The 15886-nt window shown below is 28.8% G+C and overlaps 1 protein-coding gene across 3 annotated transcripts in view; it reads right to left on the bottom strand.

The window, feature by feature from the left end:
- The window catches only part of LOC107436391 (uncharacterized), a 77521-nt gene extending 62210 nt beyond the window's left edge, over positions 1-15311 (bottom strand). The window contains exon 1 of one of the 3 annotated variants that reach the window (XR_011638246.1): positions 9667-15311. Coding sequence is in view for 2 of the 3 variants with exons in the window: in XM_043048386.2 (XP_042904320.1) it covers positions 9667-15022 (5356 nt within the window). In the remaining variant the exon portion in view is untranslated. The remainder of the gene's footprint in view (positions 1-9666) is intronic. The other 2 variants (XM_043048386.2, XM_043048385.2) reach the window with 2 other exon arrangements.
- Between the last annotated feature and the right edge of the window lie 575 nt (positions 15312-15886).

The following is a 15886-nucleotide window of genomic DNA, read 5'->3' as shown; positions in this document are numbered from 1 at the left end:
TACGATTGTAAAACAAGTCATAAAGGTATATATACAAAAAATCATTCTTCTTAATGAAAACAGGAAGAATGGTTTCACAAAAATAACGATTAGATCTGTTGCATTTTGATTATTACTAAGCTTTGACAAATCAATGACGTGAAAAAAAACTCCCCGAGAGCAATTATAAAGTGGACCTTTCTTTTTCTCGCCTTAAGCTTTTATGGACCTTCTTTTACCCTGATTTTCAAATGACAAAATTATACCGAAGAATGGCCAAATGATAGGATTCAGAAGGATATTGTCAAAAATACATTAAAAAAGTTTAGACTGTCGTACCAAACTACTGATAGGAATCTATTTCTGTCTATTTTATAGCGTACAAATTTTGAAAAGTTCAAACTTCGAATATAAACTTGCAGATGTTTTTATGACTTATTATAAAATCAGGATCTTTTGTTGCAACACTATCTTTTATTATTAATATTCTCATTTCACAACTAATAGAGAAAACCTTTAACGATTATTCAAACCGTGACAATATTTTGTGACACGTTAATCCATCAAAAAACTATTTTCAAACATCAATTCAGCTCATTCGATTGTGCACGTTGAATAATATTTGATGTTTTAAAATTTTTTATAACCTACATACAAAAATTTAAAACTTTTCAGCAGATTAAAATGTTCATAATAAAGATAAGGAAATTAAATGAACAATCAAGGATTTAATTTCAAGACCAGGTTAATTGTAAGACTTTTAATATAACCATATTCAGAGTAGTCATATAAGTAGATCCATGTATTCTATCAATTTCTTTTTAAATCAAATTGAAAAGTTAACCTTTTGGGTTCTCTAAAGCTTGCAAATCGATTTTAAATTAACAGGATATCTAAATAAATAGTAATGACAATGAAATTATAAAACTCAAAGATTACTGAAGAAAAATATTTGTATTACTTTCATACTAAAGTTTGCTTTCAGCCGATGAGTAAATTCAATACAGTTGAACCAGACTTGAAGAAATTACATTGCTAAGTCTAATAGCTCGCTTTTAATAAGCAAACACCAGTATTCAAAAAATTTCTACGTGCTCAGTTAATTCCTTCTTCAGTTAATCTCTTAATTTAAAAAATTCGTTTAGCATTCTGAAATGACGAACTCACGAGACAATGTCTCATCCAAAGAACAGGAAAGCAAAACTCATTTTTTTACTGTACCGATATAAAAGTATTATACTTATAATTTAGTAAGTATGCAAGAATTTATGAGTTTTTCATTAACCCGTTTCTTTTAAAGACTATGTTATAACAAGAAAATATTGCGGTCTCTGCACGTTCGTTTTAAGCGAGGTAGACTGTAAAATTTTATTATTTGTGCTTACAGGAAAAACATTTTATAGATGTGTAAGTGAACAACTGAAACAAATATTTCTTACAAGCGTCAAATTTTATAAATCTAATGCCATAACTAATTTAGATATCATTGCGGATTAATTTCCAAGTAAATAAAAGCACATGTTAACAAAAAGTTAAGCATTTTTAAACGTAGTTTTTTTTAAACTTTTTATATAATTGAATAAAAAAGTAATTTGAAAATATTTTGAGATTCGCATAAATAATGAAAAGAATCGTGCATGAATAAAACTTAAATATTGCGTAATCGTGTTTCCAACTCGCTAGGTCAATGAATCAACCAACTCTTTTAAGTAGGTGAATGTGTTTTCCGTGTAACGCAAATACGGAAAAAGTTCTCAGCCAATTTGCCCCTTGCTTAATCTATCTTTTGGGGTTATAAGATGGTATCGAAAAATTACGTTCATTGTCAAAAAGTGGTGGCAGATGGAAAATCAAAAGAGAGGGACGATGAAGCCTAACTTTTTCCATATTTAATTTAAAGTGTTCTTTAATATTACTTCCAGGTGGGTACTTTTCAAGTATCCGACATTTTCAATATATAACACCATAATGCACGTAACTATCTGATTGCCTACATATAAAAATCATTGTGTTCTTCCATAAAAGCGTTCTCCTGGACAAATTAATTAAATATGTGGCCTATAATTTTATTATCCTAAGGTTTTCAAGTTATACTTTTTCTCGTTATTTTGTATTATATGGCTTTCAAATGAATGGTAAATCATATGTATTTACAGTTCTAATCTTTTGGAACTGTATAAGAGATTATGACGATATGCATATTATGAAATCATTTGATTTTTTTAAGGCAATGATAAGTCACAAAGAGGTACACCAGATTGCCAAAGGAAGACATTTTGACTGCTTTTAATTTCAATTAGAAAAGAAATGATCTATATAATGACACAATTTCTTAGAATTTTCTGACTTTTTGTACAACATATAATTTTTTTTATTGTTAATATTTACTAATAACTTGTTATATAACTGTAAATAATATAAAAAATGTTAAAAATTTATTTCAAACAAATTTATTTACGCATTCACAATCCAGTAATTTTGACTGCTTTTGGGCAATGTAGGTATATACTAATTTTCCGTATTTCTAGTGTTAAGCGTATGTTGTCATTTAAAAAAATTTGAAGACTATATTGCTTCCATCTATATTTTTCAGAGAAATTTATCAAAAATAAGAGCATATTAACAGCTACTCTCATTTTTTTTACTATAACTTAAGCATCATTTCATATTGATGAAAAGGAAATTCGGCTTTTCTATAGAAAACGGCTTCTTTTGTTAACTTTAATATTAAAAAAAATGTTAACTACAGTTTGAATATTTTTAATTTTTTTAAGAATTCAAATGAAATATGAATTTATCATAACATGCAACGAAGCACAATAGAGTTTGGAATAGAATGGAATGGAAGATAGAATAAAATGAAAAACAATCGCATAGAATAAAAAAGAAAAATGCTTTTCAACAACGGGCTGTAAGGGGTGCAATATTATCCCTTACCCTTTTATGTGAAAAAAATTTCCTAATTTTTATGTTCTTCCCCCCTCCCCCCCAATGATTTGTGCTGATAGCTTCAGAAAATATATAAAAAAAGAACTCCAATTGTTTGTCTAAATGTGGGGCGATACTAAAGGTTAGTAAGTCAATCACTATTTTTCTCTTGAACAATATACGTTTTTTATTTTATAATTTTTCATCTACTTTATTCGTAATTATAAGGACAGAATTTATAAATTCAGTTATTTATAAGAACACAAATGTTTATGGCCGATTTCTTCACAAAATTCCCACTCCTCACTTCAAAATTCTTCACAAAATTCCCACTCCTCACTTCAAAATTCTTCACAAAATTCCCACTCTTCACTTCAAAATTCTTCACAAATTTCCCATACAGTAAAAATTTCTGGTGCATAGTTGCCACCAATTTTTTAGTTTAGTATATTTTTTATTTACTTTTTTAGTTTTATTTATCATTTCTTGTTTGCTTGCTTAATGAATACCCATATTTTCATGTCATTAGAATCAATTCAATGTCTTCATTGCGAAAACATTTCGTTTAAATATCATAAACATTTATAGTGATATATTCTTTTAAACAATTGTTATTTTCTTTCTTTTACATAATTTTTTGCCTGATAACTACAATTCTGTACATAAAAATATATTTAGTGTACCTCAACTCTAAAACTGGTGACAACAAAACACCAAAAATTTTTACAGTGCACCAAAAAAAAGAGAAGTCTTAAAACACTAAATTTAGATAAGCTAAATGAATTTCTTTTTATGAATCAGTCTCAAAAAGGAAAAAAATAGCCCTATAAAGGCTGAAAAAATATTTTGTTCCATCTGTGTGTCTTTGGAAAGCGTGTAGAAATATAATTAGATTTACTCTCGTCGGTTTTTAATTACAGGTTCATGTAATTATTTAAATATTACAGTCAAAAATTGCAGAGTAAAAATATCCTGCAATATGTAACAAAAATAAATGATATTAAAAATACCTGATCAGAAGCTAGGCAAAAATTACATTATTGGATTTCAAGATGACTGTCCTCGAATTAGATTTAATTGTGTAATAATTGCTTTGCCTCTATGTAATTCAAATCGGTTTGCTCAAAAATTTTCCTCTTGAAGAGAAGAAAACCAGTAACAGAAAACCTTAATATTTAATGAGTGGTTTGATAAGTTAGAATTGTGCGCAAAAACAATGCGCAAAAAAAGTGAATAACGTTTTGATCCAATGCATCGATTTTCACGTACTAAAACATGAGGGTGCAGGGCCTAACCTTAGATATGCTGACTGATTAGTATAGATAGACTTATGTACTGATGCACTTTTAGGTTTACCTTATCAAAATTAGGAAATTTATGAAATATAAAAGAAATTTTTTTTTTATTTAATGGATTCTCATTATGCAGAATAAAATACTATTTTATCGGTGAAAACTATTTTATGAAAAACGCACAGAACGTAGAATAAAAAACGAAACACTTTAATAATTTTTTCGTTTAACTGCATAATATGAACGCAAGAAGATGCGATAATAATGGTTCGAGGCCTCTTGCTGATTAATTAAAAATAAGTGCTGGTTAATTAATGCAAACGATAATCTAAAAAATCAGAAGAAAAAAAAAGTACTTTGAATAACTTCGATGGATTTAATACTCAAAATATGGAGAGTTCCCTCAAAATGGAAAATATGGTTCTAAAAGCTTAAGAAAGAGGGTGGATTACTTAAAATTTTTTGTCCTTTAATGTTAATTTCCTTTTTTCGCGTATTTCGCAATATCCCGGACTTATGAAACGAATTAATAATGAAGCGAATTTATCCAAAGATTTTTGTTATTTTTAAATTTTTATTATTTAACCAATTATCGAAAAAATTTAAATCGCAAGGTGTACAAATTATTACACTAATTTAATCACAATAGTTTTAAGTGAAAAATTCGAAATTTTAAGACAATCGATCAATTAGTTCTTGAAAAATAAAATTTTAAGTATTTGACTTCTTAAAATTTTATTACCATTCGACTATTTGAATTCAAATTCAATATTTAGCCACTGAAAATTGTATAATTTAAAAATATGTAAAAATATGTATACCTAACAGTTCAAAACTTTTCTGACATTTATTAAATTAAATAATAATGAATAATTAAGTGAAATTGTTAGCAAGGGCTTGCGGATTTAAAAAAAATAAATTTTTTTCTTCTTAATTTTGAATTTTTTTTATTGTTTTATTTAACAATCACGGGGGAAAATTTTCAAAAGTATGCAGAGTTTGATAAAAAGGTTTTGTTATTATTAAAATAAACAATTTTAGTCAATGATATATATCAGTGTCAAATTTGAAACAAACGCGAGCTTTGACTCTGCATGTTCTTGGATAAAATGTATTGAAATTTATAAAAGACTAATTCAAATATATTTTCCCAAAACAATGCTGTTTTGATAAAAAAAAAATGATAAGCCGGTGGAATGTTTTATTCAATAAATGTGACGTCATTTGACCTCGAACAGACATTAAAATCATACTTATTTCCAGCGAGAATTGAAATACTTATTTTCTGATAGCCCAACTTTAATAAAATTTTCATAGAATCATAATACAAAGTAAATGCTATGACATTTTTTATTGTTTCTTATGTCCAATCAGGATTAAAAGGTATTTCATTTAAAATAACATTTTATATTATAGCATAACTGTTGAAGAAATAAATTTCAACGGAGATATTGTTGCGCAAAACCATGCCAGAATCAATTCCTCTAAAAATTAAGATCCGATCTGTTTATCGAGTCTAATTTGAAAGGAAAATAAAAACAAGAAGTTCGGAGAAAATAGTTCTCAATTTCCCGCAAAATTTTGTTTCCCAGAGTCATTCGTTATGCTTTAAAACCGATTCTTCATATTTTAGTAAATTTTCGTAAAAATATTAATTTCTTGATAAATAAAAATACTCAGTTCAAAGGATAGATTTTTAAGCATAAAATGGTCTAAAGTTAATGAATTTAGAGTAAACAGTGACAGAGATATGACTTTAATTAGAAATGTATATAAAATGACCATTTAAGAGGGGGTGGGATAGATGCGCAACGAGAATTGGTGAGGATTTTTTGAGAAAATTATTAGAGACTAACAGCCGACAAGTATTCAGCTTGTTCCTTTATTTTATTTTATAACCGTCGTTGAGTAGCTAACCCAATTTTATGGGTTTACGACTACTAAAGTTCAACTCTGCAGCCTAGTACTTTTGAATCCAATCCAGAAGATAAGGGAACTCCTGGATCAAGAATTGGGAGAAATTCTGCAGTACTAGACAATTGCTATATTAAATTGCTAACATCGTAAAATGCTTTGAATTTTATCACACTTTGGATAGCTTTACGGCATTTAAGTTAGAAGTAAAAAAATAAGTAAATAAACAAAAACGAAAAAAACAAAAAATTTCTAGAGCAAAGAAAACTGAAAATACAGCTAAAATTTGTTAAATACGTTTATGATTAAGAAAATGCAATTAAATACGAAATACAATTAATAATTTTATACTGAAGAATATAAAAGAATTTTTTCACAAAAACATGTCACGAGAGGAAATACTTCTTCAGGAAAGGGACTTTTAGAATTTAAGAGTAACGGGGTATACTAATAGCAAGTGACTTTACAAGATCATTATTTAAATTGTCATTCCAATATAACGGAGAAATGCTTTAATATTTTCTAGGGTTTCATTTATTAAATTGATATTATTAAGTTAAACGTGTTTATAATAAATTTCTAAAATAAATATAAAATCTTGGTTATATCACTTAGTTTAAGATGCCCAGCTCTGATTGTTGCGGAACATAGAACCAAAGCATTCCTTTTTTTAAATCATTTCCAATTAATTCATTTTTTCTGGTTAAGAAACTATATATGGTCCCATTCAGTAAAGTTGTCAAAAGCTTACTTTCACGCATTTCGTATTTGGTTCTTTTGATTCTCTTAAATTTAAATAAATCCAAATTCAAGAGAATCAAAATAATGTCAAATTATTTAAGAGAATTTAAAAAAAGTTTTGTACAACTTCATTTTCTTAAGAAAGTTCGATGTAAAATAATTTTTGTAATTACTTTATTTTTCAGTTTAATTAAAGGCTTTAAATATTTGTATTTTAAGTAATTCACAGTTTAAGGTAATTTTTAATTACTTATATTTTAAGTTAAAATATAACAAGTTTTATATGGAATCTATCGAATAGTTAAAGAAATAAAAATTTAAATGTACTACTTTTCGGAAGAATTATTCCTTAGAAATTATTTTACTTTTCTATCAATTATTGATTTTACATTAAAATATTTTAACTTATTTCAAAATTGGCATTTTAAACATTTTGAATAACCAACCATATTAAAGCATGTATATTTTAAAAAATAATTAGAATTCTACTCTGAAATTTTTTTTGAAAAAAGAACATAATCATCCTATTTTACCGTAATTCTGAAAGAGAATAATGTTCTCTGATTTCTGAATTAAGAAAAAAAAAACAGAATTAAGAAAGCAAAAGTTTGTCGTCAACAATATCCCTGCACTCAAAAATACTATTATTGCCCTTTTATCGAAGACACAGAACATTTGAAAATATCAACACATTCTGTATTCTTCTCACTCATTCAATTGAAACAGATCTAATAAAATAATTTGTTCAATAAATCGCAGCTTTTATTAAAGAAGGTACTTTATTTACGTCGCAATAGAGCTGCACAATGGGCTATTGGCGACGGTCTGAAAATATCCGTGAGGAAGACATGCCATCACAATCGTGATTCTGTGCAGAGGGGATCTCATTTGTGAGACCACTTCCTCAATTTAGACCTAGATCTAAAGGAAATTTTCTCCAGATCCCTGTAACCATGGAACTGCTCAGCAACTGACCACAGGACCTTAAACCTAATGTATCTTTCAAAAATAAGCAATTTTACTTGAATATTTTAACAAGAAAAAGCAATAGACTCCGGCCAGTGAAATAGTTCACAATTTCAAAGATTATATTAGTTTGGGTCATTTCTAAAGTTATCTTACAATTATTAACAATCTTTTGTTATTAATTTTCATGAGATATCATCCTTTTTATTTTGACGTGTTTAAGAAAAAGCTCAAAATGCGAAGAAAGTAGCCAGAAGAAATTGGACACCTATATGAGAATTGTTCTTTTTTTAATAAAGAAGTCCATTTCCCTAAATAACTTCGTATTTTTTAAAATTGGTTCTGCTTGAAGAGATTTTTACAAGGTTGTCTCTGGTTTATAGTAGGGACGTTAAATTTGCATTATTAGATTTTTAAAAATCACTTTTGAATATGATGAGATTGCCTGTAATGATTGCTCAGTGATTATGCTCTGAAAATGTTCCTTAACACACTATTTAATGACACACTATTAATTTTGAGCTGAAAAGACTGAGGAAATGTTTATTTTGGAACACTTAAAAACTGAAATCGTGAAAGAATATAACTTATAACGTATTCACTTATCATACATTTTAATTGGCTAATTACTTCCAAGAAACTTTTATTAATTGTCTTAAATTTGTTTTTTATTGCCTTTACAGTTTTTGTTAACCATTATTTTCATTGTGGTTTTCATTTTTTTCATTTTTTTGTCACTAAAATGTTTTTTTTCAGTATTTCTCGCTTAGTGACATGAACAAAAGTAGGTTGAGTTTTCCCCCCAAAGAAAAACACAGGAAATGCCATCCAGAATAGGTTAACATAATGATTTTAATTGTTTCAATAACTAAGATGACCTATTCCGAAGTATTAAACTTTCATAATTAATGTATACTTTATTGAATTTTAATACATTTTTTCCGGTGAGACAGGACATGTTTTACAATTTATTGAGTAAGTATTGCATTCGCAAATTGTTTAACATTTTTCAAACACATTTTTAGAAAAAAGCCAAGAAATTTTTCTAAGTGTCAATACAAAAAGTAAAAGATTAAAAAGCTATAAAAACTAGATTAAAGAAAAGCTAGCGACTAAAAAAGACATGTAGTATTACATGCAGTACAGTAACGTTATAAAAAATTATTATAATGAAACTTAATAGTTTGATACAAACAAATTTTACACTGATACAAATTTGAAAAAGACATACTCAAAATTTAATCTGTTTTGGAATCATTTTCTTCTAAATATATATTTAGTAAAAAGTTTTTGTAATGTTATGGAACAGATTTTAACCAGAAACTAAATCAAAATAGTTTTAGAGATAGTTTCTCCCCCCGTTTAATTGTAACATTCTTCGGTGAATGTTTATCTCAGACATTTGAGCTAAATTTAAGAACTGGACGAAATCTTTCGAATGCATGTCTTGAAAATATGCCATCAACTAATACTTTCTGCACAAACTGATCTTCTGAAGCAGATGAAAATCAATAAAGTGGCCTCATAAGGAAACAAGTTTTCCATTTTAATGATAGTAAAACCTTTCAACAACGAACATCTTAATAAGTACCGATTTTCTAGCTTTTTTGAAGCTTAAGGGGAAATTTTTATTTTATCATACTTAAAATTTTTCATTAAAATTTCCTGTACAAACAAAGAATTCTTTCTTACTATGATAATAAATTTTTTTTTCTGTATAAGATAAATGTAACGTGTTCAATTAATTTGTTAGAATAATCGCAAGATGTTCTTCAAATAAACTAGATAATCAGTAAATGACCAACCAGTAAGTAATAACTAAAAATTAAAGCAAAAATGTACGAACCATTATCCTCATATGGCGAATCATAAAGTGATGATACTGAAGAGCTTGAATCCCATGATTCAGAATCAGATGATGAGGAATATAAATTGACTGGATGTCCTATAACCAATCCATAACGGGTTGGTCGAGGACTCATGGGAGGTAAATCCTTTTTTCGTTTATGAACTGGTGATTTCACATCAACTATCTTGGCACTTTTTTCAGTTTTTTTAGTATTTTTGAGATCGGTAGTATCCTTAGGTTTTTCTTGCAAACCAGTTTTATTTGCAGTTTTGTTTGAGGTTTTAAGAGTATCAGTGTCCGTTACTTTATGTTCAAGTTTTACAGTTTCCTCTTTCTTCAAAACCTCGTTACAAAATTTATCTTTGACATCTGAAACCACTTTTAAAATTTTTTCTGGTAAATGTTTCAAAATAACTTCAGAAGTCTTAGTTTTAAATGACAGCTTATGTTCTCCTGTCTTATTTTCATTTGAATTGCAATTGCGATTTTGAACCGAAACCTGTTTTTCTTCCGATAAGCCAACAGGTTCACTTAACTGACTATTATTATCAGCATCTTTATATGTTTTTAAGTCACATTTTGAGCAGTCAGAATTATCTTTCCATCTCTTTTCCAATGGAACTAGTTTAGAAACGATTTTTTCTGAAGTTTCAACATTTGGAACAGTAGATGATTTTCTATAACGTTTTCTGGCAGTTTTTTCCTCAATTTCAGAAGTTTTACTTTCAAAAGTAGAGTTAATGTTTTCCGATGTTTTTGATCTGCACACTGAGCGTTTATCAAGTTTTAATTTTGGTTTATCACTGGAATTCAGAACTTCTTTATTTTCATTTCCCTTTTCAGCAATTTTCAAGGGAACTGAACCTTCAGCTCTGGATTCTAGTCCAACAGATTTTATTTCTGTAGTATCTGGTTTTTCAGATTTAACACTGCTGATATTTGGCTTGCTCAATTCTAAGGATTCTTTAGGATTTAGCTTTCTCAATTCCAAACAACATACTTTCGTATCAAGAGTCTTTAGTTTGCCTGATTCCAAAGAACTGTTTTTTATTTCTGATTTCTTAGATTCTAAGTCACAATTTTTAGGATCCAATGTTTTTGATTTATTAGATTCCAAATCACTAGTTTTTGGATCTATAGTTTCAAATTTACACCATTCCAAATCATCAACTTTTGGACCAATAGTTTTTGATTTACTTGAGTCAATATCACGAGCAGTATCCACAGTTTTTGATTTACTTGATTCAATATTACTAGCAGTATTCACAGTTTTTAATTTACTTGATTTAATATCACGAGCAGTATCCATAGTTTTTGATTTACTTGAATCAATATCACTAGCAGTATCCACAGTTTTTGATTTAATATTACTAGCAGTATCCACAGTTTTTGATTTAATATTACTAGTAGCATCCATAGTTTTTGATTTACTTGATTCAATATCACGAGCAGTATCCACAGTTTTTGATTTACTTGATTCAATATTATTAGCAGTATCCCCAGTTTTTAATTTACTTGATTTAATATTGCTAGCAGTATCTACAGTTTTTGATTTACTTGATTCAATATCACGAGCAGTATCCACAGTTTTTGATTTACTTGATTCAATATTACTAGCAGCATCTACAGTTTTTGATTTGCTTGATTCAATATCACTAGCAGTATCCACAGTTTTTGATTTTATGGCTTCCACATTACTGAATTTTGGTACTACAGCTTTTAATTTATTGAATTTCATGTCACTGGTTTTTGAATCAATGATTTTAGAATTACTAAACTCTAATTCATTTATTGATTCGACAGTTTTTAATTTACGAGAGTCTGAATCTCCTAGAGCTTTTGGTTTACTGGATTCTATTCCGGCAGTTTTTATTTCGACAGTTTCTAATTTTTCAGATTTTACATAGCTGGCTTTTGGTCCTAAGGGTTTCGATTTACTAATTTCCGAATCACTTAATTTTGACTCAATAGCCTTTAAATTGTTTGGTTCCGGGTCTCTGCTTTTTGGTTTTGAATTGCTCGAGTGTTTAGACTCTGTAGAAATTAATTTACTTGATTCAAGATCACCAACTGTTTTCATAGTTTTTGATTCACTGGTTTCCACATCACTGACTTTTGGCAGCATAGATTTCAATTTACCAAATTTTAACTCACTGGTTTTTGATTCTACAGTTTTTGATTGATTTGAATCTGAATCATTTGACTTAATCATTGGCTTTACAGTCTTTAATGTACTAGTAACCAAATCTCCGTTTTTTATTATTGGTTTACTGCACTCCAATGTTTTATCTTTTACTGTTGATTTGCTAGGCACCAATTTATCTATTTTTAGCTCTAAAACTTTTGGTTCATTTGCTTCTAAATCTCTATCATTTGTTTCTGTTTTTTCGGATGATAAATTTTTATTTTTTGTGACTTTAGTTTCTGATTTGCTCAAATTCGAGTCGCTTATTGGTACGAGAGGTTTTAAATAGTTAGATTTCAAATCACTGCATTTTGTTTCTAATTTACTACACTTAAAATTATTCACCTTTGCGTCTGAGTTCAAACTATTACTTTTTGATTTCGTACTTAAAGTTTGTATTTCTTTATTCAAGATAATTTCATTTTGCTCCTTTTTCTGGGATATTAAATTATTGTTATAAGGTAAAGGATCAGGAATTTCATAACTATTTTTCGCAGGAATTTCATCGTTACTTTTAAGCTGCTCAGATGGCATAATTTTTCGGACAATTTCATTGGAATTGATGTCTACCGATAACTTATTATTATTTGAATCTTTATTTTTTTTAATTTTATCTTTATGGTTGTTATCACTGCTAATTTTTATGGTACTCTGTATTAAATCGGGAATAGCTTTTAAATGGTTCATATTTTTTTCAGCTTGCACAGTTTTTGCATTTTGAAACTTTGATTTTAAAACTACAGTATGAGATACATTAACCTCAAGACCTAAGTCAGGTTCCTTTAACTTAATGTGCGTTTCAACGTTATCAGGTTTATCAATAGGTTGAATAGTTTTTCCTGGAATGATTGGTTGTTGTGTATTAATTGCACCCACGGAACTTTCTAAAGCAGTTGCTTTAGCATTAACTTCGCTTTGAATAGAAGAAATGATTTCATTTGATTTAGATTTTGGTTGAGGCAATTTACAAATTACAACAATTTCATCTTGATCCTTACTCATTATTTTGACATCTTGACTCAAAGAAATATTTTTTTTCTGTTTTAAAATATCTTGCGACTTAACATCTGTTGGTGTAAACAAACTAGAATTACGAATATCGTTTAAATTTGAGCTTTTGATTTCACTTGTGTTCTCATTATTTTTTATTTTCATTTTAAGTAATGCAGGATTAGATTCATGTCGAAGAGATTTTATGTTATTCTCAGTCGAACTTTGATCGAGATTAGTTTTATTCATGGCTTTAGGAGAAAATTCTTTGGATTTCGGTGTTATTTTTTCATTACTTGATTGTTTTTCAAAATTGGAATTACATTTCACTTCTGGTAGTTTATTCTTGATCACGATATCATCAGATTTTTTATTCTTTAATGCATCATTATTTGTTTTTTGTTTCTGGTCATTTGAAAAATGAGTTGTTTTGGGCTTTTTATTACATTCCACAGATTGTTTATTACTGTCGGCAACTTTTGGTTTATCTAATACGTCAGATGCTGTAAAGCCTGTTTTGGATGCCCAGTTTGCAGAAGGAAGATTACATTTAGAGTTCTGGGATATGTTATTAGATTCATTTTCAGAACTAACATTTTTATTTGCAGAATCAGATTTAGAGACTGGTTGTTTGGATTCTAAGATTTTAATATCCTCTCGAATTTCGTTACTAACATTATGTTTCACTGAAGTATCTTTTAGATCAGCTACGTTTTTTATTTTTGTATTCTCTTGATTAACACGGTTTGGAATAGAAATCATTGCATTGTCATTGCAGTTTAAATCTTTATTTACAATTACGTCCGAATTTAATTTTTCTAGAGGTTTATTAATACTTGATTTTATTTTTTCGGCACTAGTATTATCTAAATCGTTACCTTTCGAATCCAAATTATTTCCGGCTGTTTTATCTGTCCTTTTTCTGTCAATATTCAGAACAGTGGAGTTTTTAATGTAGGAATTTGGAACAGTTTCTGTATCTTTATTAATTATATTCAAAAGCTCATTTTTTTCGCTTGATTTTTCCGATTTACATAACTTATTATGAATAGTATTTGAATCAGAATTGAATTTTTTCTCCTCATTTTTAGATTTGAACGACGTTTTGGTCAATACATCGCTTGGGTGTTTTTCTTCATTTTGCTTATCGTATTTTTTGGGGACTTCTTTTGTCCGAGAATTTTTGGCCTCATTTATGTCACTTTTCAAAGGCATCTCAGAAGGTTTTTTGGTTGCAAGCTGCTCTGAAACACATTGGTTAGGTGAATCAGTAATTTTATATTTAACCGATTTCCGATGCATATGGTTGGTAATGTCAGGTGGCTGTCCCTCATTATCGCATGTAATTTCAGGTCGTCGCCGCCGTCTAATCGGTAAGTCTGCTGACTGAGTGCTCTCGACAGTTTGGGCAAATGACGTTTCTTCGTGGGGCCTATTTCTAACCATTTTATCTTTTATAATAGCGCTGCTATTTAAGATTTTTTCGTCAATACTTTCTATTGATGGTTTATGTTTTTTAATACGACGAGATGAGCCAAGGGATTTTTTTCTAGGAATATGTATGGATTGTAAATCGTTTCTTTCAAGGTTTAATTCAGTACTATTTCTAGGGGATTTAAGACGTAATCGAGACATACGATCGATACTTTGATCTGAAGATCTTCTTGACATAACAGTAGGTGATCCTCGTCTGGATAAACTATTTTCCCTACTTTTAATACGCTCACTAATGTTATCCGCCGCTTCATTTTTTTTCATCTCATTTATAAGAGGTGAATCAATTTCCTCAGGCAAATCCCAAGAAATTTTTCTTCTTACTCCAGTTAAGATATCATTTGTGATTTCACGAAATTTAATGAGTTTTCTTTCTCTAACAAGAGGAGACACGACACTCTCTCTTTCGAGGCGAGATCGTGGCACATAATTTGGTTTTAACAAAGTTCGACTTTGCAAAGCAGGCCCTAAAAAATCTGTGTAATCCGTTCTTTGTGGTTTTTTAATAGTATATGAAGTATAACGAGGTGTCACCAAATCATAATAATTAGTCCAGCTATCATTATGAGGTCTTCTGGAATTAATTACACGTTGAATTCTCGGTGTAATACCTAAATCCAGACCTCGACTAAAATTGCTTCGCCCTCTTAGGTCAGAGAACGGAGAGTGGCTTCTATAATACATATTAATAACCAATGTTAGTATTCAAATAATCAAAATTCAACAGTACCTTGGTGACAGTATTCCAATTAGTCATCAATTCTTAAGAGTTTACTCTCAAGAAAGTACATTCGACAGAAGCGAAAACAAACAGTGCCATCCGTTAACGAGACTCTCTTTGGGTTGACGTCAAAAATGGAGATTCGCCAAGAATACAGCTTGATGGGAGAATGTTTTATTTTTGTTCCTATTCATACTAGAAATATCTCGCGTAGAAAAATCAACAAACCTCGATTCGCGCTAGACAAATCTCTATTGAAAATCACAAAAAGATCTTTTGTTAGAATTCTATCTATAGAAAATGCACCCATTAATGTCAAATTTCATTTGTTAATATCAAAACATTTTAAGCAACAGTACTTGGAAAAATTTGCGTATTTTATTTTAATTAGGAAATTTTTTCAATCAAATTTAAGAACATAAAGCCGTAAAATTTTGGAATACATGCAAAAGGTCAAAAAACTACCAAAATTTAAAACTAATTAAAATTTTTAGAATTCACTAAAGCGGATTCTACTCATTTTATATTTAATAAACATCGTCTTTAATGTTTTCTTAAATACATCAAATCTTTTATCAAAACAACATTTTCACTTATTCAAGGCGGAAAACACGGATGTATTTTTCAGAAAGAGACAGAATACGGTGATTATATGTATAAGGTATTTCAGACAATTGAATAAATATATACATAGTTATTTTCAGATGGTTCTTCGTATGTTGAGCTAAGTTTAAACTTGCACAAAAAATAAATTATGTGAAACAAAATACTTTCTCTTTGAGGTATCTTAAAAAAAAGAAAACAGTCGTGAATTCATTATCTTTCTT

The sequence above is a fragment of the Parasteatoda tepidariorum genome, chromosome X1 (assembly GCF_043381705.1).
Source record: "Parasteatoda tepidariorum isolate YZ-2023 chromosome X1, CAS_Ptep_4.0, whole genome shotgun sequence".
Lineage (NCBI taxonomy): Eukaryota > Metazoa > Arthropoda > Arachnida > Araneae > Theridiidae > Parasteatoda > Parasteatoda tepidariorum.
The sequence above is the reverse complement of the archived record's forward strand: the minus strand, read 5'-3'. Positions and strand labels throughout refer to the sequence as shown.